This window comes from Panthera onca, chromosome C1 (genome assembly GCF_046562875.1).
Source record: "Panthera onca isolate mPanOnc1 chromosome C1, mPanOnc1 haplotype 2, whole genome shotgun sequence".
In the NCBI taxonomy this organism is placed as follows: domain Eukaryota; kingdom Metazoa; phylum Chordata; class Mammalia; order Carnivora; family Felidae; genus Panthera; species Panthera onca.
The window spans coordinates 14,775,391-14,800,716 of NC_138346.1; the positions used below are offsets into that span (position 1 = coordinate 14,775,391).

The following is a 25,326-nucleotide window of genomic DNA, read 5'->3' on the forward strand; positions in this document are numbered from 1 at the left end:
TATTGGTTGGGGTTTTATCAGATTTCTTGCAACGATTTTCACCAGCGTGAGCACTTGAAAGGTTTTTGAAAGAATTTTCTCTCCCTCCCTCCCTGTATCCTTTTGATTCTCCTTTATTCCCTTTATAAATGATGTTAGATGACCTTTAATGTTGCTTCAGAGATTCAGGTTGTTGGTAAGTATACAGAGTAAGACAGGCAGACCATTTTTCTTTCTCTTCCTCTTAGGTTTTCTCTAAGTTTGTTTTTATTTACTTATTTATTTATTTTTCAATATATGAAATTTATTGTCAAATTTGTTTCCATACAACACCCAGGGCTCATCCCAAAAGGTGCCCTCCTCAATACCCATCACCCACCCTCCCCTCCCTCCCACCCCCCATCAACCCTCAGTTTGTTCTGTTTTTAAGAGTCTCTTATGCTTTGGCTCTCTCCCTCTCTGACCTCTTTTTTTTTTCTTCCCCTCCCTCCATGGGTTTTCATTTTTTTAAAGAGAGATTTGCAAACATATAATAGCATGTTTTCAAACTTGAGATTAGTTAAATTTATGCTTTCCATTATTCAAATGAAGCCTGACATTTTGAAATCCACTGCAGACCTGGCCTTTTGTAAAGGCCTGCAGGAGTTTTTGTGAGGCCCAGGCTTCCCTAGGACCTTCTGCCCCTAATTTCTGCACTCTGGTTTGAACTATATGTTTTCCTAGATTTACCCAACTGTGATAACGTGAATCGGGGTTAAATTTCGATCTTAGTCTTATCACGACACATTGCTTTCTTAAGACAATCTAAATCACCTTCACCAATGCTAAGCTCAGTTAAGATATAAGGAGAATCAGAATGAATTCCTATTTCTCTAACATTAATTTTTCATCCTATTGTGGCGTACCTTTAGAAGCTCTGTCTTTGCCATGGACCAAAATTTAATTCACTAAAAAATTCAATGAATCTTTTATTAAGCTAAGAGCAGCTAAGAGCAATTCAAGGCTATGTGCCCAGTAGGTGTTCAGTTCTTATTAATTAACTGTGATGAGCAAAGCCTACCAGTACTGATTCTCATTGACATCATCTCAGGAATAATCTATTTCTCTTTGGCACTCTTTTTTTCTTTGTTAATACTGAAGGTTTCCTTGAATTCTGCCCTTGATATTATCCAAGAGAAAACTTTGTACTGTGTTTCTCTTATAACAGTGGAAAATATTCCCTTCCTATGCCAGATCAATCAAACTCTCTGGCTACTAACTTATGTATTTTTTGAGCATTTTTCCATTCCAGGGAGATTTACACGGATTAACTAGTTAATCTTTCAATCTTCCGTAAACAGCATTAACCCCAATTTACAGAGGCTACGAAGAGATGCCCCAGAGTCTTAGAGTAGATAAAGGTCTGTTTGAGGATTTAGCCACCTGCCGTATTTTCCCATTACAGACTGTGGTGTGAGTTTTTGCTGATGTGCTCAGAGGGTATGGGTGTTGCTATCCCAAAGAAGCTTGATCTTGATTTAGGAAGTTTTCTTCTAGGAGGAGGAAGGCTCTGAGTCCTGCTAGGTCCTGAGTGAGTGGTGCCCAGTCACCCCACTAACCAGACCCGTGATTTGGCTTATGATAGATCTCTAATTTCACAGATAAGAAAATAACACTCCAAAAGGTTAACAGAAATATTTACTTTGCTAATCTCATGGGGCTGTTGTGGGGATCAAAGAGACAGTGTGATCGACAATACTTTATAAACTGTCAATTGCTATGTCGTTGTACCTTAAACTGTAATTATTATTTTATATATGGTTTTATAAGTTTGCTGTATGTAATTTAAACTTTTTGTACTTACTTTAGAACAGAATTCAGTAAGAGAAGGCTCTTCTTAGACTCTATCCAAAAGTATTTAGTTAATGAAATGTCAGAAATAATCTTACAAAGTCATGTATTCTGCTCTAAGAGAAGACCCTCAAGCCAAATTAAAGCACAGGCTAAGAGATCAAGGGTGAAATTAAATTATCACTGTTTCTGCCTTCTTATAAGCTTTCTTCCAGAGTCTATATATACACAAGAAAATGTGAAAAAAAAATTCAGATGCTCACGTGTTTATAAACACAGAAACCATTTATTTTTACATAATAGATGAAATGCGGTAATTTAAGCATTGAGGGCACGTTCCTGATGTACTGGGACAGTACCTTTAAGTGGAATCACCAGTATTTGAGTAATTGGGCAGTTAGCCGAAGAAACCTGCATTTGGTCTAGGGTGCTCCGGGAGGTGTTTCCTGTTTCTGCTCTCAGATACAGTAACCCCTTGGGGTTAGGCTCAAAGAATAACCATAGAAGTAGCATTTTGGAGTTGCTGTATACAAAATCGTTGCTCATATGTGACACTCCCTACAGTTCCGATAGAACTTGTACACCTGTTTCCTTATAACCTAGAGATAGTCACTGTACATCCAAGTTGCTGCTGTGTGTGTGTGTGTGTGTGTGTGTGTGTGTGCATGTGTGCCTGCGCGTGTGTGTTCTCTATCGGATTTTGCGTGCCTGAGACTTTATTCCCTTCCCTTGAAACTAGATGCAGTCAGTTAACCGCCCCATAGCTGTCTGCGAGTGGGGTTTGAGACGTTCCTGAAAAACTTGCATTAGTATCTGCCAGGTTCACCTTGCAGGATCCCAGCTGCTGGTTTCTCCTAATGAGGCTCCCGTCTGTCTCCGATTCCTGTCTACGCCTGCCTTGAACTCTGAGGTTCCTCAGCTTTTGCTACTGTTACTCCTGACTTCCTGCCTCTACTGACCTCTGGTAACTGCTTGCTCCTTGTGTCTTCTTTAACCAGACATACGCAGTTTTATTTCTAAATGGGATTGCATTACGCATGGTAGTCTGCAGCTTGCTTTCTTTTCTCTCCCCTCTCCAAATGTACCTTGGAGTTCTTTCCCCATTTGTCCATGGAAATCTCTCGCATTCTTTCCAACTTCTACATGGAATTTCCACACCGTCACAACAGAGAGGCAGACAGACTGTTGCGGGAGGGAGGAGGTAGAGATAGATGTATACACCCGCTTGTTGTGGATTTACCCGCTTACTGCTGTTTTCTAGTGAATAAGGAGACCAGGACCTTTGCAGGTAGTTGGAAGAGTTTTTCTGAGCTGGCCATTTATGGTTGTGATATTTACCTAATGATTTACCTCGTAGAGTCTGCAACTTCATTGACCTAAGTCCTAAATACGTGAAGCAGTTTGTTAAAACGTTGACGTCTGCTTCATGTAACGTTGTAGCCCTCAGTAGGATCAGAGAATCAGTGATCTGGGAACCCATTAATTCCCAGCCTCATAGAAACAAGGCCTAAATAGTGACTGACTCATTTATCCTACAGACATGTCCTGCATCCTATGATGTGCTGGATACCGGGGATATTAAGATGACTGAGGTCTGTGCCTGAGCTCACAGTGCTGGGGGAGAGATCGATAAGTAAGCATATCCTAGTGCCCACAGATGTAAGAGAGAACACAGAGCAAGTGGTGTGAAATCTGAGTGGGGGAAAAGAGGCTTTGGTGGAATCTCTGTACCCCTGACTTTTGAGTTTGGCCTTGGAAAAGTGAGCTTCATTTTTTTTTTAATTTTTTTTTTAACATTTATTTATTTTTGAGACAGAGAGAGACAGAGCATGAACAGGGGAGGGTCAGAGAGAGAGGGAGACACAGAATCTGAAGCAGGCTCCAGGCTCTGAGCTGTCAGCACAGAGCCCGACGTGGGGCTCGAACTTGCGGACTGCGAGATCATGACCTGAGTGTAGCCGAAGTCGGACGCTTAACCGACTGAGCCACCCAGGCGCCCCAAGTGAGCTTCATTTTGCCAGCAGCGTAAAGAAAAGGACATCTGGGGTGTATCCCAGGAATCGCTCGTATGTGCAAAGGTAAAGGCATAAAAGAACACAGTGGACCGTGGCTGTAGCACGGGGGTGATGCTGACACAGGAAGCTAGAAAGAGGGGGGCCCAGGCTAGGTGGTAAAGAGTCCCAAAAGGCATGTAGAGGAATTAAAACTTTGTTCTGGACATAAGACCTTACACAGGAGAGGAACGAGATCAGCACTTTAGCAGAGCGTTAGTCATTGTTGGCCTTGAGTGGGGACCGACGCCACCTAACAGGTCATTGCAGTGGCCTCGGTGAGAGAGGTTGCAGGCCTGAGAGAAGGCGGCGAAAGGGTAGCAGACAGAAGAGACGAAGGGGTGTCGTTTATTTACACGATGGAATCAACAGGAACTGATGACCAGACTGAGCGGCGTGAGACCCGAGGCAGGGGGAGAAGAATGACGGGGAGGGAGAAATCAGCGGCACTGTGGAGTGAATTCGGTCAAGCCACAGATCGAATTTTCAGCTACTAAGCAAAATGGTCTGCGGGGAAGAGAATATGCTTAACTTCAGTTTGGCAGATGGTGACTTGGACTGAGGAATGTCCAGGCAGACGTGTCTCCTGAGCAGGTGAAGATATTGGACTCGCTCCAGAAGGAGATCAGGGCTACACATCCAGGTTATGGGACCCTGGATGCGAGATGCAGCCATAGAGAGTCTGTGAGGTTGTCTAGAGTATATGTATCGCAAAGAGAAGAAGCTCTCATGAAACACGCCAGTGCTGAAGAAGAAGGTGGGTCACTAGAATGTAAACGGCATGAAGCAGCGATGTTGATTTTGCTGATGTCCCAAGCCCCCCTCCAGAAATACTTCTTCACCGAATGCAAAGTAGCGGGGGAGATAAATCATCCAGCGAGTCTGCGAAGGAATCACCAGAGATGTTGGGCAAGAACAGGCCTTGAATGGTATGGCCAAGGTCAGGGAGCAAGGGAGAGATTTTTCAAGAGAGACATGGTGGAGTGTTTCCAGTGCTACTGAGAGGTAAAGGAGGCGGAGGGCAGAGGGCGAGAAACTTGCAGTTAGCAGCAACCTTCCAGAGGGTGTGGAATAGGAACGGGGACGTCGGGGAGTTGAGGAAAACGTGAGAAGGAAAACCCCAGGAGAGTGCCAGCGTGGCCAATCAGGGAATTGGAAACAAGCCCTGTTGGGATCATGAGGGGCGGCTCTCTTGCCTCTGGCTTCACTTGAACCACGAAATCTATTAGGCTCTGCTTTGGTCTGTGACAGTGGTTCTCCCCCTGTGGTCCCCAGACCTCCATCATTAGCATCGCCTGGGAACCCCTCACACGTGCAGACTCTCGGGCCTTACCCAGACCCGCCAAATCCTAACGTTCAGGGTGGGGGCCCAGCAGGTGCCTTCCGTGCGGATTCAGTGCGCTCTGAAGTTTGAGAACCACTGGCTTGTGGCATAATTTTGAGAGAAATTAGCACAGGTGAGCTGACTTGCCTCTGAAGAGTGAGCTGCTGATAGTCCTGTAGCTAGGAGCCCAGACTTACGGACCAGAGAGCGGGAGGAAGGAGGCGAGGCCCTCGTGCCTGACATCACTGGGGACTCGGCTTCCGTTCGGGCAGGTGGAAATAGGAGCCATGCTGCCCGATCCCTCTCCCGAGTCTCAAATTTCTTGTTGTGACGTCAAAGAATATTATTTAAGGACATGGTCTGCTTAATAGAATGTGGTTTTACTTTTGCTAAAGCGCCTGGGATTCCCCACTTCTATTTTTCTGTCCTTAGAATACCATTTGATAGTTTTCCCTTTGGTGCGCCACCTGGGTGTGGCTGTTGGAAACGCTTGAGGCTGATTCGTGTTTCCCCTGCTGCTCCTGCAAGTTCACCAACACGTTTGTTTTTGTCTGACCAGGTCTGCGAGCTGGATATTATCTTTAATTTCGAAAAGGCTTATTTCATCCTCGACGAGTTTATAATGGGTGGAGAAATTCAGGAAACGTCCAAGAAATCTGCTGTCAAGGCCATTGAAGATTCTGATATGTTACAGGAGGTCAGTACAACGGGGACAGATAACGATGGGGACGATGATGATTGTGTGTTGGCCGACACTTCTTGAGCCCTTGACGCTGTGCGGGGTGCGGTTTTTAAGCAACTTACCTGTGTTCGCTCTTAAGAGGCGAGTGAACGGAGACACAGAGAGGTTAAACAACCTGCCTGATGTCACACAGCTGGAAAGTGTGGAATAGAGAGTTGAACCCAGGAAGCTGGGCTCCAGAGTCTTGGCTTTTCGTGTTTGGCTGAGCTCTTTAGTGAGGGTACCTCAGTTGTCAACAAGGAACCAAAAGCTGGGTGCTATTTTTTTTTCAGACATTTAATGAGAGGTATAAAAAGACTTTCATTAAAATATCTGTGCTCCCCTGGGAAAGGAGGATAGCAGTGCATTGTCACTCCATTTGCCAGGGATATTAGAAGTTTATTATTGAAGATGGCATTTATCATTGTAATTAAAATTCCTTACACCTCCTGGCGAGGCTGCACGTGTGCTCCTATTTGCATAAGTAAATTGGGAATCCTGTGGTTTGCTTGCCAAGGTATAAATGGGCCCTGAAGCATCCATGTGGTCGTGCTCCTGACTCTGTGATATTTACATAAAATACAGTGGGTCTTTTATTTTATTTATTTTTTATTTTAGAGAGAGAGAGAGAGTGCCCATGAGTGAGGGAGAGGGGCAGAGGGGGGAAGAGAGACTCTCAAGCAGGCTCTTTGCTCAGCACGGAGCCCGATGCGGGGCTCGATCCCACGACTCCGGGATCGTGACCTGAGGCGAAATCAAGAATCAGACGCTCGACCGACTGAGCCACCCAGACGTCCCATATGGGGCTTCTAGAAGCGGTGCAGATCTGCACCATACGTCACACCTAATAAGGGAACTTACCTACATCAGCCCCTTGACTCCTCCCAAGGACACTGACGGGGAGCACGGCACCCCACTGACCTTTGGCCTCCTAATGTGATCCCACCAACCCCAGCACAGGCCACCTCTAGGTACTTCTTCCCACAGCGTCACTGGGTCTTTCCACCTGCCTGTCTCACAATGGCAGGTCATGAGATTCCAGAGGATTACATGCTCTCTTTTAAAAAATGGCGTTAAAGCCATTCTTCCTGCTGTTCAAGAAATAAGAGACTGGCTTAATAAAACAGCATCAGGCATGGTCTCCCAGCAACTTTTCTGGCACCTCGCTGAGCTGATGACTTATTCCAGCCCATCCGGGGGGAAGCAGAGCTCAGGTGAATGGACTCTGAGGAAGACACCTGTTGGAGTAGGTGCCCGGAAGCATCCGCGTGTGCCTTTGAGGAGACTGGTTCATCTCCCTCTGGAGGTGTCCTCACCGCAAGAAATGCATTTAAACCTTCTGATGTTTGCTTGGCTCTCTCCAAATGCCAAAGGAAGGGAATTTCTCAAGGTGCTTGAGAAATCAGGGGTTTGGAAATTCCACAGGACAACCTTTCTTAAAATATGCCAAGGGTTATTTATAACCCTATCCTCAGGGCCCTTACTGGGGAGTCTACTTACGGGAGAAAGAGACTTTTTAGCGGGGTCTTGGGCACTAATTGCAGCTTTCTGAACTGGGGCCAGGACACAATCTGGGTTATTTTGAATTCCTGCTCTGGAAGAAATACAGGGTTTTAAAGAGCTGGGAGTGCATCTGATGCTGCTAGTTCCACAGAAATCTGGGAAGCAGGTATTTCAAGTAAGAGCCCTTCCACAATTAAACGCTAACTGGTAGTTCGCGTTCTTGCTGATCGAGCGGAAGGTCTTGATGGGCAGGGCTCACGGGCCCCTCCGTTTAGCCTCTGTGTCCCCATGGTGACCAGGCAATGTCATGACTGCCCTCTAAATCTCTCTGGGTAAACTAACAGCACCTGCCAAATAGACACAACGTTATCAGCATTCTCTTGGGCTCCAGGTACTTCAGCTAAGTCAGTGAACGTTTGGGGAGCTGGCTGAAAAATGGGCTGTGTATATCCGGTCAGAAAAGTGTAGAATGACTAGGCACAAGCCATGTAATTACAGAAAGAAAAAAAAAATACTGCTTCCTTTTTTTCCCTGTCCTTTGGACCTAAGCACATATTTTAGCTACTAAAGGTTAAGGGAGGCCTTTGTAACATTGCTTTCGCTTTTAGCCCCTAGAACTTTCCCTGACCCCTAATTAATAAAGGTTTCTTAGAATAAAAAGGCCATCCTCGCATATTTATTAGTAAGAAGACACAGAGTCTTAAATTTGCAAATGCTCAAAGATTATTCTGAGTGTCCTGGGGCTTGGTGTTAGTGATATGGATTAAAAAAGAACAGATTAGGGGAGCTGGGTGGCTCAGTCGGTTAATGTCCAACTTCGGCTTGGGTCACGATCTCACGGTCTGTGAGTTCGAGCCCCGCGTCGGGCTCTGTGCTGACAGCTCAGAGCCTGGAGCCTGCTTCGGATTCTGTGTCTCCCTCACTCTGCCCCTCCCCTGCTCATTCTCTGTTTCTCCCTCTCTCAAAAATAAATAAACATTAAAAAAAATTTTTTTAATAAAAAAATGCAAAGAACAGTTTAATTGGTTGGGGGTGACTTTTGGAGGTATCTTATTTTGTGGGTGACAACCCGTGGACAGTGGCTTGAAGTGATAAGAAAACAAACTGAAAGAGGAAGGTAGTTAGCTTATTACCTGCAGGGGTTGCAATTCCTGGCATCACCAGTGGGGGCGACGGACAGAAGAGGTTTCCCCACAAAATGAGGAGCCCGAGTCAAAATGGTGTCTCATTGGCTCAAGCGAGAGGATACCTTGCCTGTGTATGCGTGGAGGCATGAGAATGGCATAGGTGCATCCCCACATTGTCGTCACCCTGAAAAGCACAACCCACGTTGGGGTACCTCGGTGGCTCAGTCAGTTAGGTGTCCTACTTCCGATCTTGGCTCAGGTCATGATCCCAGGATCCTTGGGCTCCACACTGAGCATGAAGCCTGCTTGGGATCCTCTCTCCCTCTCTGCCCCTCCTCTGCGCGCTCTCTCTCTCTCTCTCTCTAAAACAACAACAACAACAATGACGAAAACAAAACCCACAACCCATGTTAACTGCTAAGCAAAGCCATAAAGCAGTAAAAAGTTACAGTATGTACAGTGCGAAATCCACAAGAAACTCGGTGGTGCAAGAAGGGGTCCTGAGGGACAGATCCTGGTCCTCTTGTGAAACACAGAGCTCTTTAAGGTTGTGCCAGCCTTGAGTGTCTTTTCCAACCTTGAAAGCAGGAAGCTCAAGAAAATACCAACCTTGTACGCTATTGATTCATGTAACTTGAGTAACAGCATGGCCCAGAAAGGACAGTCAGTGTCGTCTGTAGCCGACTGAGGTAGCCAGTGGTGGGAGGTGGTGCCGATAACTAGAAGCCAGCAAAGTGACAGTTCCAGAGGCTTTTGCTGGCCCAAGCCCCTTCCGAGGCTGCAGGCTCATGTGGTGGAATTTATAAAGGTAAGATATCGTAGCCGCAAAGCGCATGTAGCCATACAGTGAATACATTATAGAAGCATGTCAGACACTTAATGAATGAAAACCTTAGGCTATGGTTCTGGATTTTGGGATACTTGTCCTTTAAAAACACATAATCTGTTACTGCCTTCCTCATTCTAAATCAACTTCATACCCAATTTTGTATTTGCAACTTTGTATTCCTTTTCAAATGGTATAAACTCTAGGTGCTAGAAAACAGGCGTGGGCCCCTGGCCAGTGTGATAGCCCTGCTAAGTTTGAAGACACCGGCAGCAATTGTAAGAGGAGATGCAGACAGGGCAGAGGGCTGGGGGTGTGGGCTTCTCTTGGCCAGTGCTCATCTGGAGGCGTAAGAGCTTTATAAGAAAGTGTGGGTGACCGAGCGCAAGTCTTTCAGCATAGGAGCCCTGGAATTCTAAACAGAGCTGGTGAAAACCCGTTGGAACGCCTGATTTCCAACCTTGGTTCCCTCTGAGTGATATTGCTTAGCCATGGCCTTGCCGTTTGGCCCATGCGGATCGATTGTCTTCCCGGCCAGGTGCAAGTGAATTATGCACCCTGAGGTTCAAGGTTAAGTACAGTTTGATCACTGCTGATGGAGCTGACTGGGGCTTACACGAAAGAGGCAGGGGCGTTTCCCCAAGGCTGCCCCCTTGAACTTTGTATTGATTCGACACAGGAGCCACTGTGTTACACAAATATATAAGTCTACAATAGAAGAGAATGCAAGAGACGACCCATTTATCTTGCATGGTAAAGGGCTTGCCCATCACGGTATATTTCAACTCTACCTGTGAATCTGGCCGAACGTTTCTTAAAAAGTACTGGCAAAAAATTATGGCCTTCTGGCATGTTAACAAACTTGCTAACTGGTGAGGAGGATGAAGGAAGTTCGCATACTTTGGAGGAAAGCCTTTTCAAAATACATGGAAGAAATCCTTAAGAATCCTAGTTTGTGTGTGCTTTTTATATCTTGCCAACAAGCGTAGAAAGATGCTTTGCACGGTATCCGTAGCAATTCTGATGTTACAGAAATACAGTCGAGATTTCTCTACTACGTGTGCCTGGAGGTGGGTGCTCATGATCATTTAGGCACGTTTATCCGAAGTCAGCAGTGGCATATTGGCAGCTGTTGCTTTAGAATTTCTCTTATCGGACATTCTTTTTGGGATCAAGCGTAGCTTTTTCCGTGGAAAGTTATTAAGTTCCAGCCACATGGATGTGTATGCACGTTACGCTCAAACTTTGAACCGCTGTTCTTGATCAGAATGCAAAGATTGATGTCCATCCCCGTTTAGATAACTTCTGTTCAATAACCACAAACAATAAGGAAGTAAAAGAATGACAAAGGTTTCACATTCTGCTAAAGGCTGTCGAAGGGGCTCTTGTTCTAATTTCTCGTTCTCTTTCAGACGATGGAAGAATATATGAGCAAGCCTACATTTTAACCGCACGTCTACTTGAAGACTCCCGAGTCCCCCACGCTGTGAGCCTGTAAATTAGCAGAACCTGCCGTCCAGTTCCTTGACGAGCTTCTGGCAGCATGCCAAAAATAACCTAAAAGGGATCCTTCATTAACTAGCAATTAACTTGTTTCACATAACATATTTATCGTTATTACATATCTGTATTATGCTGTACGTAACTACTTATTGTGGCTCTGGATGTTCAAGCAACTGCTTTATGACTCAGTAGACTGGGTATGTGTCTACAGTGCTTTAATTCCATGTGATATTTTTAAGCTAATTTAAGTAAAGGTGTTGCAATATGTTTATTGTTGCATTCCATTCTCTACTGACAGCTGAATAATAACCCATGGTTTTGAACATGAAATACATGTTGTATTATGAATAATTCTTTTCTAAATGTTCAACTTTTTAAATTGTATGATAATTCAAAATTATGTTAATAGTTCAGAGTTCATACATAATGCTAGACATTTTTTTTTTTTTTTGGATACACTTAGTAAAATGTAAATTTCAGTCCAGATACAATGTATCTGATTTTAATGTCCTGCATTCTTTATTTTTTCAGGGTTGGAATTAAGGAAAATAACCAAAGATAGTAAGGGACTTAAGTGGTTTTGATATCATGGAAGCTGCTATCTAGTCGAGATTTTCATTTTACCTTTTAATTGAATATAAAGGGCATTCCATTATGAGGTTATATTTTCCTATAAACTCTCTGTATTTATTAAGGATTTGAGACTTCTGGAGATACAGTGTCTATGACTTCCCTTATTATAACAATAGTATAATAAAGATGAATAAAAGTAGCAGTAATTATTATAACTACTACTATTTTAATAAGTTTTAAGGTTCCAAGCACTTAGCTGCTTGAGAGATTTTGCTTCAAACATGTTTTAATGTGTATCTACTATGTTTGACGACTGATTGTTTATTAGACTTACTTATTATAACAGCCTATATAGTAGATGCCCTTCCTCCTTTCTTACTTCCTCATGCCCCGAATTAAATATTTGCTGCTGATCATTATTATTCTCAATATGTTGCATTCCTGATTTGCCGGAATGAAAGTTCTCTGTAACCAGGTAGTAAACGTGATCAGACATTACAGGGAAATAGCTCGTAACACTCTGTCTTGATGCCCCACCTCTGATGTCCTACGTGTGCATTTTCCATGTTCATTTTGAGGTCTGGTATCATTCGGGTTGGAGTGGTTAGGGATCCCTCATGCTTTTCCTAAGAGAGCAGTGTGCTTGTTGTTGTATTCTTTCTCTAGAAGATCCTATATGGTGGACCTTTAGAGAACATGAATGCCCTCTCTGATTCGTCTTGCCAGATATATTTAAGGAAAAATAAGACACAAACAGAAGAAAAACTTGGCCAATTCCTCAATAGAGCCGTTACTAAAAAGAAGGAACTCAGATTAGTATACGAAGGAATTACTGGGCTTTTAATATCTATTTACTCAGGCTAATCCTGTGATTACAATGATGGCATTGGATTGAAGTTTAACTGCCATTTTTGATCACTCTGTTTATTTGATGTCTTCCGATTTGTGTTGTCAATATGGTGGAACTCTTTTATTTTTAAAAAGGTTTGTGGGGCCCCTGGGTGGCTCAGTCGGTGACGCGTCCGTCTTCGGCTCAGGTCATGATCTCACGGTTTGTGAGTTCAAGCCCTTCATTGGGCTCTTGTGCTCGGAGCCTGGAGCCTCCTTCTGATTCTGTGTCTCCCTCTCCTTTTCTGCCCCTCCCCAGCTTGTGCTCTCTCTCTCTCTCTCTCTCTCTCAAAAATAAACATTAAAAAAAAAACAAAAAGTTCTGCAAAGGTAGACTTTATGTAAGTCATTGTGTTTTCCTGGTTCTTTTGAAGTTTTCGGCCATTTTTGGGTGAAGGTATTTATTCATGTATTCTTTCAAATGGGCTAATCCCACGTTAGACATTATCAAGCTGTATACTGGGCTTTCAGACTCCGTGTCGGTGTCTCACATAGAAAACGAGCGTAATGATGGAGCACGCCGGGTGAATATGAGGTATTTGGGGGACATTTTATGTGGGTCTCGGTGAAAGCAATCATTATATTTTCTTTATATTATACAATTATAATAGAACTACCAAGTGAACGATAATAAATACTAAATTTGTATAAAACTTCCAAATAAAATGTTTTTACATTTTTTAACGAGGAATTTGAGTGTGTTTTTTACGAATAGAATTGGTTTTTGATCAAATTTTATGCTAGAAGTTTCTACCCCTAATTCCTGGTGATAGTCCCTTCAATGTGATCTCTGTGGTTTCTTGGCACTTACCGTCAGGAAGCAGCTTTGCAAGCAGGTGAGAGCAAATGGAGAGAAGAGTCTGAACTGCTTTGCTTCGACTGACTTCTCCTCATCATTCACCCACATTTTGGTAATCTGATCTCTTGGCGTGTAGTCAATGATGCATTCTTTAAGTCTAGTAATTTCTTTCATGAGCAAACGTTAAGTTGGGACAAAGTAAGGGAATTTTTAATTCATTCAAACTTTTTTTTTTTTTTTTTTTTTTTTGCCAAATCAAGTCTCCTAAAGTAATGCAAATCCTTTTCATCAAACACACAGATGTTGTTCTACTAGGCCTAATCATACCTCCTTAAGATTCATATTGTAACACCTAGGAAACATCACTGAGGAACTGTGTTTACTTTTCTGAGATTGAATCAATGAACTTCATTGGTAAATGTTACCGTATTCTTTCACATGGTCTCTGGAATTTTGGATGAAGTCCAGTCAGATGCTCTGGGAAGTAAGTAACATAAGCCAATGACTGTTTTTCAGTAATTAGCAAAGTGTGGGCCATTAAAAATCTTTCTCTCCTTCCAAAAAATGTGGGGGGGGGGGGGAGTGCTTAAATTACTATTGAAGTAAGATAAGGATTATCTCACATTTAAAATCAAGCAAACTCATAATTCCTTTTCTTCAGCATAAATGTCTTATTTACTTCCAAATATTATCAAGTAAATCATGCTGGCCTCTTTCTACTAAATATTCCTTTTACACACAAGATTAACATTTTATTTATTTATTTATTTTAACATTTATTTATTTTTGAGACAGACAGAGACAGAGCATGAACGGGGGAGGGTCAGAGAGAGGGAGACACAGAATCCGAAACAGGCTCCAGGCTCTGAGCTGTCAGCACAGAGCCCGACGCGGGGCTCGAACTCACGGACCGCGAGATCATGACCTGAGCCGAAGTCGGCCGCTTAACCGACTGAGCCACCCAGGTGCCCCAAGATTAACATTTTAAACGTACAAATTATCAAGTAAGAAGCAGCATTCCAAGTTAGAACAGTACCAGGTGTAGCTCAGAAAGTCAGCTGGAAGTCAAGGCTAATAATAAAAAAAGCTCACAAACTCACATACTGCAGAATTTTCATTATGGTGGGAAAATATCTATAAAATTTAAGACGATATAAATGTGAAGAATAAAGAACTAGGATACTTGCAGGGGTTTGTGATCCGAAAAGGAAGTTTGAAAACAAATTTAGGTCATTAGCAGTTTTTAGAATGGTATAAAACTAAATTGAAAAATGAAAGTATGATGATATAACTTTGCAAGTTAATGCAGTTAGAATTGGAAGTATTGGAACATTAGTTTTCATTCAATAAAATAATCAAACTTCTAAAAGCATCTTAAAATATAATTACTTTTACTTATGTATGAGTAAATATATTTTGGAGAAACTGTACAATGAATTGATTAAATTATGGTTTTCTGGATTTAGAAATAGGCATCTTTTTATTTCTGGAAACAAGTTTTTAAGGATACTTTATCAGGAATCGCACTGTGGCTAATGTAGCAATTTCATTACTATGTATTCATCCAAAGGATACAAAATTACTAATTTGATGGGCTACATGCACCCCAATGTTTGTAGCAGCACTATCTACAATAGCCTAAGTATGGAAAGAGCCCAAATGTCCATCAACAGATGAATGGATAAAGAAGGTTTTATATTATACATATAATATACAAAGTTGAAAAAATATCTCATGGAATATTATTCAGCCATAAAATAATGAAATCTTGCCATTATGCTGAGTGAAATGAGTCAGAGAAAGACAATTAACACATGATCTCGCTCATACATGGAACTTAAGAAACAAAACAAATGAGCAAAGGAAAAAAGAGAGAGACAACTCAAGAAATAGACTCTTAACTGTAGAGAACAAATTAATAGTTACCAGAGGGGAGGTGGGGGGCGAAGGGTTAAATGGGTGATGGGGATTAAGGAGGGCACTTGTGATGAGCCCCTTGTGATGTTGTATGTAAATATTGAATCTAAATGTTGAATCGCTAAAGTCTACACCTGAAACTAATATTACACTGCATGTTAACGGATTGGAATTTAAATAAAAACTGGGGGAAAAAAAGCCAAAACTGACACAATGGATGGATGAATGAATAAACCAAAGCATATTATAAGAAGAATGAATAAAATCAATTATGTTCTACTTGGAATACCTAATCTCATATGAAAATAGTAACAGTTGTAAAGAAAGCAATTTTCACGTTCTTTCTGTAGTCACTGAAAACTTTACTTCAAATATAACAAGGGCATAGAACCTATTAAGTTGGAAGAAAATTTAAATCTTTAGCCTACACACCCTCCAGAATGATAAATCGTAAAGTAAAAAGGAGACTAAGTCATTAGTTTAGAACGTGCTACATGTGTGGACACTTCTTCCAGCCTTCTGCCTTCTGTCAGTGTGTTCTATATTCAAAATTGTAGGAGCCAAAATATATAATTGCTAAATTTCCCTGAAGTTGTTTTTCTGAGGCAGCCATCCAAATACTACTCAAATATAATTTCGACTCTTGGGAGCTTTTGAATCGGTGGGAAATAATGGCTTGATTTTTAAAAATCTCTCTATATATAGATTTTCAGCCATCAGTCTCTTGTTCAGCAAACAAGTCGATCACTACTCACTGACTGGGGCCACAACTCTCTGATGGGATTGTTTGAGCCACAAGACTATCCTCATTTGTGGTCAGAGCATCAGAATGGACTAGAAACCGGGAACCTTTATGCTGGTCCCGGATGTACCGCTGAAAAGGCCCACAACCTTGCCCTTTGGAATGGATGGAAAGTTAAGAGTCAGATGGGATTTTGGAAGTGAGCTAGTCTGCGCTGCTCATTATACGAAGAAGACGAGAGTAGTCAGTGCATTAACATTTACGCTTTGATCAAGTCTCAGAGCTAATGATTTGTTTAATTAAACCTTGTCTTGATCAAAGGTGTTACCTGATGAAAGTATCTGATGAGCTTGTTTTCCTGGTATGAACTACAAGCCTAATGACATTTAAACATGTTTTTCACCCTTTTAAATAATACAAATGAAGTACATTGCATGCACTTTAAATAAGGGATGCCATTATAAGAGTAGAAAAAAAAAAGGTGGTGCTGTAACAGGTAAAGGGTGAATTGCCGAATTAGTGTTGTCGAATTTTAGAGGTGGGAGATCTTACATGTTTCAGAGGGAAGGGAGAACAGAGGAGGAATAGTTTTGTTTTTGTTTTTTGGGGTTTTTTGTTTGTTTGTTTTCTGTTGGTCTTGAATCAAAGGGAGTGATCATCTGGAAAAATCCCTGAATTCAGTGACTGTTTCCTGCATGTAACGAAGGTTTGTCGTTTCAACACTGTTTGTACCTAACTGTGAAAAAAGACCTTTCTTCGCGTTTGGTTGTGAGCTGTGAGGCCCCAGTGCTGGATGAAACCAAACGCCGCTTGAAAATGAGGCAGATCCCAGCTGTTCATTTACCAAATCATTTCCTGTTTCCTCCTGGGCACAAGGCTAGGCTTCATTCCCCAGCCTCTCTTGAAGTGTGGTTTACCCGTGGCGAAATCGCGGCCGGTGGAATGCGGGTTGAAATAACACAGGCCCCACCGCAGGTCTGGCTCATCAAACATTCCCCCACAGGACCCTCCATTTTCCGTCTTTCCCTGTTTACACCTGAAGGAAAACACGACAGCATCCAGACAAGGCAGAGCCATGAGACGGCAGGAACCTGAAAAAGGTGGTCAGGAAAGCCAACCGGGGAAGAAGGGCCACACTGGACCTTACCTGCGACAGAAACAAACAATTGCGTTAAGCCGCCGAACCCCTGAGGTTGTTTGTTTCAGCAACGAGCCCACCCCGAAGCAGGAAACAATCCTGGGCTCCCATCAGGAGGATCAAGATATGTGTAAACACGTTTCTTTTCAGGTAGTGGAAAAACGTAGCCCCTTTAGAGCTAATACAAGCAACTAATTATCTGGAAGAGGGTGCCACCATTACACCTGCCCCCGTCACTGAGTTACAGATTCGCCTACCCAGGGGACATGTTCTTTTTGACCCCAGTACTAAATTTTCCCTGCGCTTCTGCGGAGGCTGATGCAGCTTCTTAGTCTGACTTTTGAGACCTTTCATGATCTGACCACTTCTGGATTTTTTAAGTCTCATATTCCACACTCTGATAACACAGGTCAGTGTGTTTCTCTCTCTCTTCTTTGCTGAGGCTTGTTCCATTTATTTCTTCACCTGAAGCGTTATTTGCACCAATTGTATCCCGATTCTTTAACACACAACCCAAGGTGTCCCTTTCTTTATGGCTCTCGCCTCCTTCCACCCTTCCTCCCCTTCTCTGCAAGCCCTTTGCATTACATAGGTTCCCACGGGGCACTTGCCGCTTTAATATTCTATTGTAAATATTTAAATACATGTCTTATCTCTTGCTGAAAAATGCGAGAGAGCAGGATATGGGTGTGTGTGTGTGTGTGTGTGTATGAGGAAAAGAGAGAGAGAAAGATCATTTTTTGGGCTCTCCTAAAGGGCCTGTCAGGGTATTGCATACATGAACACAATTGCTAACATCTACTGCATCAGGCTATGAAAACCTCCCCTTTAAAAAGGCACATTTCCTGGGGCGCCTGAGTGGCTCAGTGGGTTAAGCAGCTGATTCTTGATTGTGGCTCAGGTCATGATCTCACAGTTCGCGAGTTCAAGCCCCAGGTCGTGCCCTGCACGCTGGCCTGAAGGAGCCTGCTTGGGATTCTCTGTCTCCCTCTCTCTGTGCCTCCCCCACTCACACTCTCTCTGCCTCTTTCAAAATAAATAAAAGGGTACATTTTCCTCAACACTCCCTGACTGGAATGTTTTTGAAGAACCATAAGAAGTTTACGAGGCCAACGAGCAGTCTGCCCATTTCTAGAGTACGTCCCTTCAATAGTGTATTTTTGGCCAAGAGGGTATGTACTATCTCTTGGATCGTCTTAAGTTCTGAAATAACATTAAAATCTGCTACTTCTTTTTAAAAAAATTTTTTTAAATGTTTTTATTTTTGAGAGAGAAACAGCATGAATGGGGCAGGGGTAGAGAGAGAGGGAGACACAGAATCCGAAGCAGGCTGTCAGCACAGAGCCCGACGCGAGGCTCGAACCCATGAGCCGTGAGATCATGCCCTGGGTCGAAGTCCGATGCTTAACTGACTGATCCACCCAGGCGCCCCTAAAATCTTCTACGTCTGCTGTATGACTGGATCCCAAAACTTCAGGCGGCACTGCTCCAGGTGACTCTTTCAATCTCACCTACTGCTGGGTCCCCAGTGCCCTTAGTGGTGCCCGACAGAGACTAAAATATCAATACATGTTTGCTGACTGGAAGCTTAGTGATAAAAGACTCCATGCAACATGGCAACGAATTGGCCGCGGCTGTTTCTGTGATAGCAGCAAAGTGATTAAAATTAAAACTGAGCACTTAGCGTTGGTGCCATATGGATCTGTTTGGTTTCTTGTGAAAGAAGAAACAAGAGACCTAGTGGGCTGGGACCGGGCCAGCCTTCACTCAATATACCACTTCCGTGAGGGGCGCACAAAGCTTTTATGTTGGGGCCACTCATCTGGTGGCAGACCTGTCGTCAACTCTTAACCGGGGTGAGGAAAGAGAGCCACAAGGTTTGCTGATGTGGTCGTGGACAGAGGAATAACTTCTTGAAACATAGACGAATTTACTTCTACCCAAAGATGAGTACTTTCAATATGTTTATTTTATTTTATTTATTTATTTTATTTTATTTCATTACATTTCATTTCATATCACTTCACTTCACTTCACTTCACTTCACTTTATTTTATTTCATTTCATTTCACTTCACTTCACTTCACTTTATTTTATTATTTTATTTTATTTTATTTATTTTTTTTATTTCATTTCATTTCACTTCACTTCACTTTATTTTATTTTATTTTATTTCATTTCACTTCACTTTATTTTATTTTATTTTATTTTATTTTATTTTATTTTATTTTAAGTTAACTATTTTGAGAGTGCGAACGGGGGAGCAGAGAGAGAGGGAGACAGAGAATCCCAAGCAGGCCTCATGCTATCAGTGCAGGGCCCAACATGGGGCTTGATCGCATGAACCGTGAGATCGTGACCTGAGCCGAAATCAAGTGTCTGACATTTAACCGACGGAGCCACCCAGGCACCCCAGTACTTTTTTATATTTTTAACTGGGTCACGTGGATGATGACCCTGCTACATGATTATGCCAGGGTGTGGCTTTTTGTTAGAATGGAAGTTCCCTTTTCGATAATGTTTCCTGCCTCGTGAAGTAGAAGGCAGTGATGTGCTAGTCCCTCTCTGTCTCTTCATGTCCTTCCTCTGCCCTCTGCTATGAAAATGAGTTGGCCTGCTTTTTGGATCCTCTGTAAGATCTGCACGAATTCAAGCTATATGAAAAGAAAGCTATGAAGGCACATTTATAAACAGAAGTGAAAGAACACCTTTTACAGACGCTTACTGTAGCAGAAAGCGGTATTTGCCATAGGAATGATTGACTACCAATTACGTTTCACACGAAACCTAGCGAAGATAGTACTCACAAGGGACAAGAAAAGCAGTTTCTATTTTAACAAGATCTTTTAAGTTTAGAACAGATGAGGAAGCATGGGGGAAGAGAGAGCGGTAGAAGAGAAAATGATTATTTTCTGCTGGCCAATCTAAAGATTCCTTATTTATTGAATCTCATTTCACGCTCCTGTTTATAGATGGAAAAGTAGTAAAACAAGAATTTAGAATGCACAGCCATTGTACAGGAGGTCTGAGAGCCAAATTGGATAATTTTTCATTAGAGCCATGACATAAAAAGGTTGGGGAAACTCCGTCATAAACTACTTGGTAACAATCAGCCTTACAAACTTTCCCTTCTGGAGAGGACTTAGGAAAGGAACCTTCGCAGGACGATGGTCCAGAAACCCCAAGGCACCTTGCAAATCCTGTCTCCAGTGCATGTGTTGAACCCTTGACCCGAAATATCCTACCTTTCTCTTTCCTGCTCTGAGAGTGCCCTGCGCCCTGTTGACCTGGCAATTCTTGGTCACCAGCCAGTCCCCAGTTCAGGTGGCAGACCCTGTGAGACTGTGTCCATTACCCCCTTTCCCCAGGATCGATGGATTATGTGGGATGCTACAGAGCTGAGAACGTTGTGGCTTGTCCGTATGTGACCACACACTGACAGCACGGGGCCCCTTCTGCGAGACTGTGAGCTTGTCGGGGCAGAGGCTCTGAGATTCACGCTGCTATCTCGATAGCTGCTTGACGTTTGTTACATAAATAAACACGTCACACTTTTCCTACTCAGGTGGAAGGAAGAAGGTGGAAACCTTGGCCCACCCACCACATCCCCCTGACACAGCTGCCTGGAGACTCAAGGTCCCACTGTTCCTTTTTATTCCTTGATATTATGGAAGAGATCATTTTAGGAGGTATAACTTTTTCTCTGATCATAATGTGAACAGGAAAGGTTTAACTCAACAGGCCTGGGGTGCTCAACCCTTCACATTCTAAATAAAAACCTGCCTCCAGAATGGGCTGGCTCTTGGGGAATAACCTCGGACTCTTTGGAATGTTCTGCCTGATAAGAGCGGTTTTTTTGCACGCCTGAGAACTTGAACCATGCTTTACCAGTGTGGCCAGGTAAGTTTATCCTGACAGAGTGATTTATGGCGAACGCTTGTTTTTGCTCTGGGTTAAGGGCTGGAGCATGAGTACGTGGGATCAGTCGCATGGGCCTTGCATACCAGCAGGACTGGTTCTCAATAAAACTTCTGGCCACCACGACTTTGGGAGCTTCCCTGATTGGTACCCTTGGCACATCGCTGCTGGAGGACTGAGTGTGTCCCCGTGTGACACCACCGAGAGGGACACTGAGAAGCTTGCACCTGGTTCCTCCTGGACTTTACCCCGCGTGCCTCGTCCCTTGGCTGATTCTATTCTACATCCTTTGACCGCAATAAGCTGTAACAGCGTTCGAGCCCCGTGAGTCCTAGGAAATCATCGTGGGGACTCCCAGCATGCCACCCATTCAGATGCCATCATCCGGGAGGATGGTAGGTGAAAATAAATAATTACGGGGGCGCCTGGGTGGCTCAGCTGGTGAAGAGTCCGACTTCGGCTCAGGTCATAATCTCACGGTTCGAGAGTTTGAGCCCTGCGTTGGGCTCTGTGCTGACAGCTCAGAGCCTGGAGCCTGCGTGGGATTCTGTGTCTCCCTCTGTCTCTGGCCCAACCCCACTCATGCTCTCTCTCTCTCTCTCAAGAAAACAAAAATAAATAAAGAGAATAAGTAAACAAGCAAATAAATAAATAAGGAGACCAGGAAGGAGGAGAGTCCAGAAGATGTTTGGGAGGCCAAATGCAATGGGTTCTGTGACAAGTGGGTCTTTCCACTTTACTGGGATTACGTGCCCAGAGCCAGTGTGGACATGGCCGTGGTAAAGACTCTCCGCTGTGTGTCTTTTGACACAAAAGGTATCTCCATGTTCCCACGGGAAGGAAATGAAGCGAACAAACGGTACGTATCCATTAACTGGCAACTCTCCCGATTTGGGGGGGTCTAAGTCCGCCCAGGGCAGCTTGTCCATCTAGCACTGGTCCGTCCAGGGCGCGGGAAGCGCAGACAGACGTGCATGGGAGTTGAGGGCACAGGTGGCCAGTGCTCTAAGACCAGGGAAATGTCGTTTCACAGTCTGTTTTATCAACCCTTGAAATTAGCACCCAGAATCCCTGAGTTGATTAACAAGGTGGGTTTTGCACCCGGAGTCTCAGAGCTCCTCCCCCGATGCTGTTGCTCGCCTGTTGTGTGACTTTGGCAGGTAACTTCTGCCTGCCTCAGTTTCTTCATCCGTGCTCAGGACAGGGTCAGGAACCTAGGAAATGTTCATTACATGGTAACCGCGGTCTCTGGCTTCTCTTCTGGATCTCTCTGAGAAGCAGCAGAAGAGCTCTCCTAATGGTATTGTTGGGAAGAGGGTTTGTGGTTGTTTCAGAGAGCTTTCTGGGGCGGGACTGGAACCAAGTCAGCATTTTGTGAGTTGATTACAGAGATTGCACTTGAATACCATTTCTTCCTTCCTTCCTTCCTTTTTTGGAGAAAGAGGGCACAAGTAAGTTAGGCGCAGAGAGAGATGGAGAGAGAGAGGGGGAGAGAGAGGGAGAGAGAGTGGGGCTCAAGCTCTCCCAACTGGGGGCTCGAACTCACAAGCTGTGAGGTCATGACCTGAGCCAAAGTCAGATGCTTAACCGACTGAGCCACCCAGGAGCCCCGGAAGAGGATTTCTTTATGACAAATAGGTTGGGATGTGTTCCCCTGGTGAACTTCCTCCTCCCCTCTCCCCTAAGGCTCCTTTCCTGATGCCCCCCCCAGCAGCAGTGATGGGGCCTCGGGCATGCAGCTGGCCAGGACCAATTTCTTGCTTCACCAGACAAAGCAAGTAGGAGGCTAATATCACCCCGGAGGCCAAGAGGGCAAACTGACAAAATAAGAACTTTAATCACGGGGTGCCGGGGTGGCTCAGTCGGTTGAGCGTCTGACTTCGGCTCAGGTCATGATCTCGCGGCTCGTGAGTTCGAGCCCTGCGTCGGGCTCTGTGCTGACAGCTCAGAGCCTGGAGCCTGCTTCCGATTCCGTGTCTCCCTCCCTCTGCCCCTAACCCACTCGCATTCTGTCTCTGTCTCTCTCAAAAATAAACATTAAAAAAAAAGAAGAAGAACTTTAATCACAAACAGGTTTAAAATAGTCTTTCTTTGACATATTCAGGATAATCCCCAAATGATAAAGCTTATTTTCTGCACACATTTGAAAGGCCACAGGCCAACGTTTTCCGGAGCATAAGACCCTCAGCGTGCTGAGGGTCTGATGTGACACGATACCTTAGGTGACCTGGCGAGGCTGTCCCTCCACAGGACAGGAAAACAAAATGAAACAAAAGGCATAATGAGGCATTTTAATTCTCTAGGGTTATGGGCTCCGTTTCCAAACCTCTTCAAAGTTTCAGTAAGATTGGCATGTTTAAAGAAGTGAATAAGAATTCCTAGCAAATCCCGCACACAAATTCAAATTATATTTAGCGGAAAAAGAAAAGCCAAACATAATACCCAATATCGGATGACACAGGTGACCAGCATAGACTGCTACAAAAGAGGTTGTTAGTGTGTATAAATAACACCGTAATGATCGTATCCCTTGACCCGGGGACTCTGAGAATCGAATGCAGAGTTTGGCACGTGGTCCGTGGGCCAAATCCAGCCTGCGACCCGTTTTGGCATGGCCAGCAACGTAATGATGGTCTGTAGGGTTTTAAAGAGATTTCAAGGGGAAAGAGAGGAAAGGGAAGGAGAAGGAGCGGGAGGAAGAGGAGACAGACCGCGTGGCTCACAAAGCCCGACATTTTTACCACCTGGCCCTTCGCACAGCCACCTTACCTTAGAAATAACCCCAAACGTGCAAAACCTACATGAACGAGGGTGATCTCTGCGGTGGTCTTACAGTAGTTCAAAAGACCGGGAACAATCTCCGTGCCCGGGGATAGAAGAATAGTTCCACAACTAGTAGGTAATTCGCGTAAGAGGATATTTTTCCACTACTAAAGTGATGCCTCTCCAGGGCCACGGGTCTGTGATTATGTATTTGGCCCCTTTTGAGGAAGGCTTTATGGACTTCCGGGCTCACAGACACCTTTCTCACTCTTAAACGCTCAGGGCAGATATTTTATAAGCCGCACATTTTAAAACTTCGTGATGTTCTGCCTTGAGTAGGGAGGTCGTGGCTTAAGAAGTCGACCCTGACTGGGGCTCCTGGGTGGCTCAGTTAAGCATCTGACTTCAGCTCAGGTCATGATCTCAGGGTTCGTAGGTTCTGCCCCGCATTGGGGCTGTGCTGTGCTGACAGCTCGGAGCCTGGAACCTACTTCAGGTTCTCTGTCTCCCTCTCTCTCTGTCCTGTCCCCCACTCACGCTCTGTCTCTCTCTCTCTCTCTCAAAAAGATAAATAAACATTAAAAAAAATAAAAGAAAGAAGTAGACCCTGATGGCTCTTGATACCCAGGCTGTTAGGACCCTTTGTAGTAGGGAGATTATGCACAAGGTCACTTGGGAACATGTTCTAGCTCAGGCCCCTCTTTTCTCCTCACTTAAGGAAGCTTCTCTTTTTCCTGGCAGCTCCCAGGGCCCCTTCCTCTACATTCCGCAGACTATGGGGTGGGTGGTAGGATTCTCATACTCTTTAATTGATTTATATGTCCTTCTGAAGGACATATATAATATATATATAATTATAATATATACATATATAAATATATTAAGTATAATATATACATATATAAATATATAATTATAATATATACATATATAAATATAGAATTATAATATATACATATATAAATATAGAATTATAATATATACATAGATAAATATATAATTATATACGTAATAAATATAATATGTATAATTATATACATAATTACATGTATATATTATAATATATATAATTACATGGAACTTTTGTGGCTATTTCTCTAAGAATCTGGCTTCAGAGCCTTGGCCAGGAATATAATCAGGGTCACATTTTTGTTGAAAGACATCAGCTATCATTCACATTGTTTGCTCTTTTCAGAGAGAGAGACAGTGTTGATTGTGTCTGCCTTTCTAATGAAGATTTGGGAGGAATTCCCGAACCCAGGCTCTGCCCGGGCCATTTCTTTGTGATTGAACAAAGCACAGCTGAGCTACAGGTCAGATCCATGTCCTGCGTTGTCCTTAATCCCGCTGTGGGTCCCTGGTGCCCCTAAGATAACGTTCAAGCTCCCTGGTGTGGGGCTGGGTGTTACCACAGTCCCTCCAGCCTCACCGAGTGCTCTATCCCTCATTCGCCTGTGCCCCCACCGTGTGATGCCCTCGCGCTTTCTTCTGCAATCTTGCATGTTCAGAAACTACAACTTCTGTGTCCCCTCCGCAGAGTCCTTCACAGATCACCCCAGTTAGGTGGCAACTTGTCTCCCCCCAACCCTTGTCACGTTGCCCTCATGGTCCCGTTTTGTTTTCTTGACAACACTTGCCTGCTTCGCAATTATCCCAATGCTTTGTTCGGTTGTTTGCCTATTTATCTACCTGTGTTTGTAGGTATTCATGCATTTACTTTCCCC

The 25,326-nt window shown here is 43.7% G+C and overlaps 1 protein-coding gene across 1 annotated transcript in view; it reads left to right on the forward strand.

Moving 5' to 3' along the window:
- AP1S3 (adaptor related protein complex 1 subunit sigma 3) overlaps positions 1-12,609 on the forward strand; it is a 56,317-nt gene extending 43,708 nt beyond the window's left edge. The window contains exons 4-5 of the mRNA XM_060623881.2: positions 5,744-5,881; positions 10,774-12,609. Of these exons, the coding sequence (XP_060479864.1) occupies positions 5,744-5,881; positions 10,774-10,809 (174 nt within the window). The 3' untranslated portion in view covers positions 10,810-12,609. The remainder of the gene's footprint in view (positions 1-5,743; positions 5,882-10,773) is intronic.
- The last annotated feature ends 12,717 nt before the right edge of the window (positions 12,610-25,326 follow it).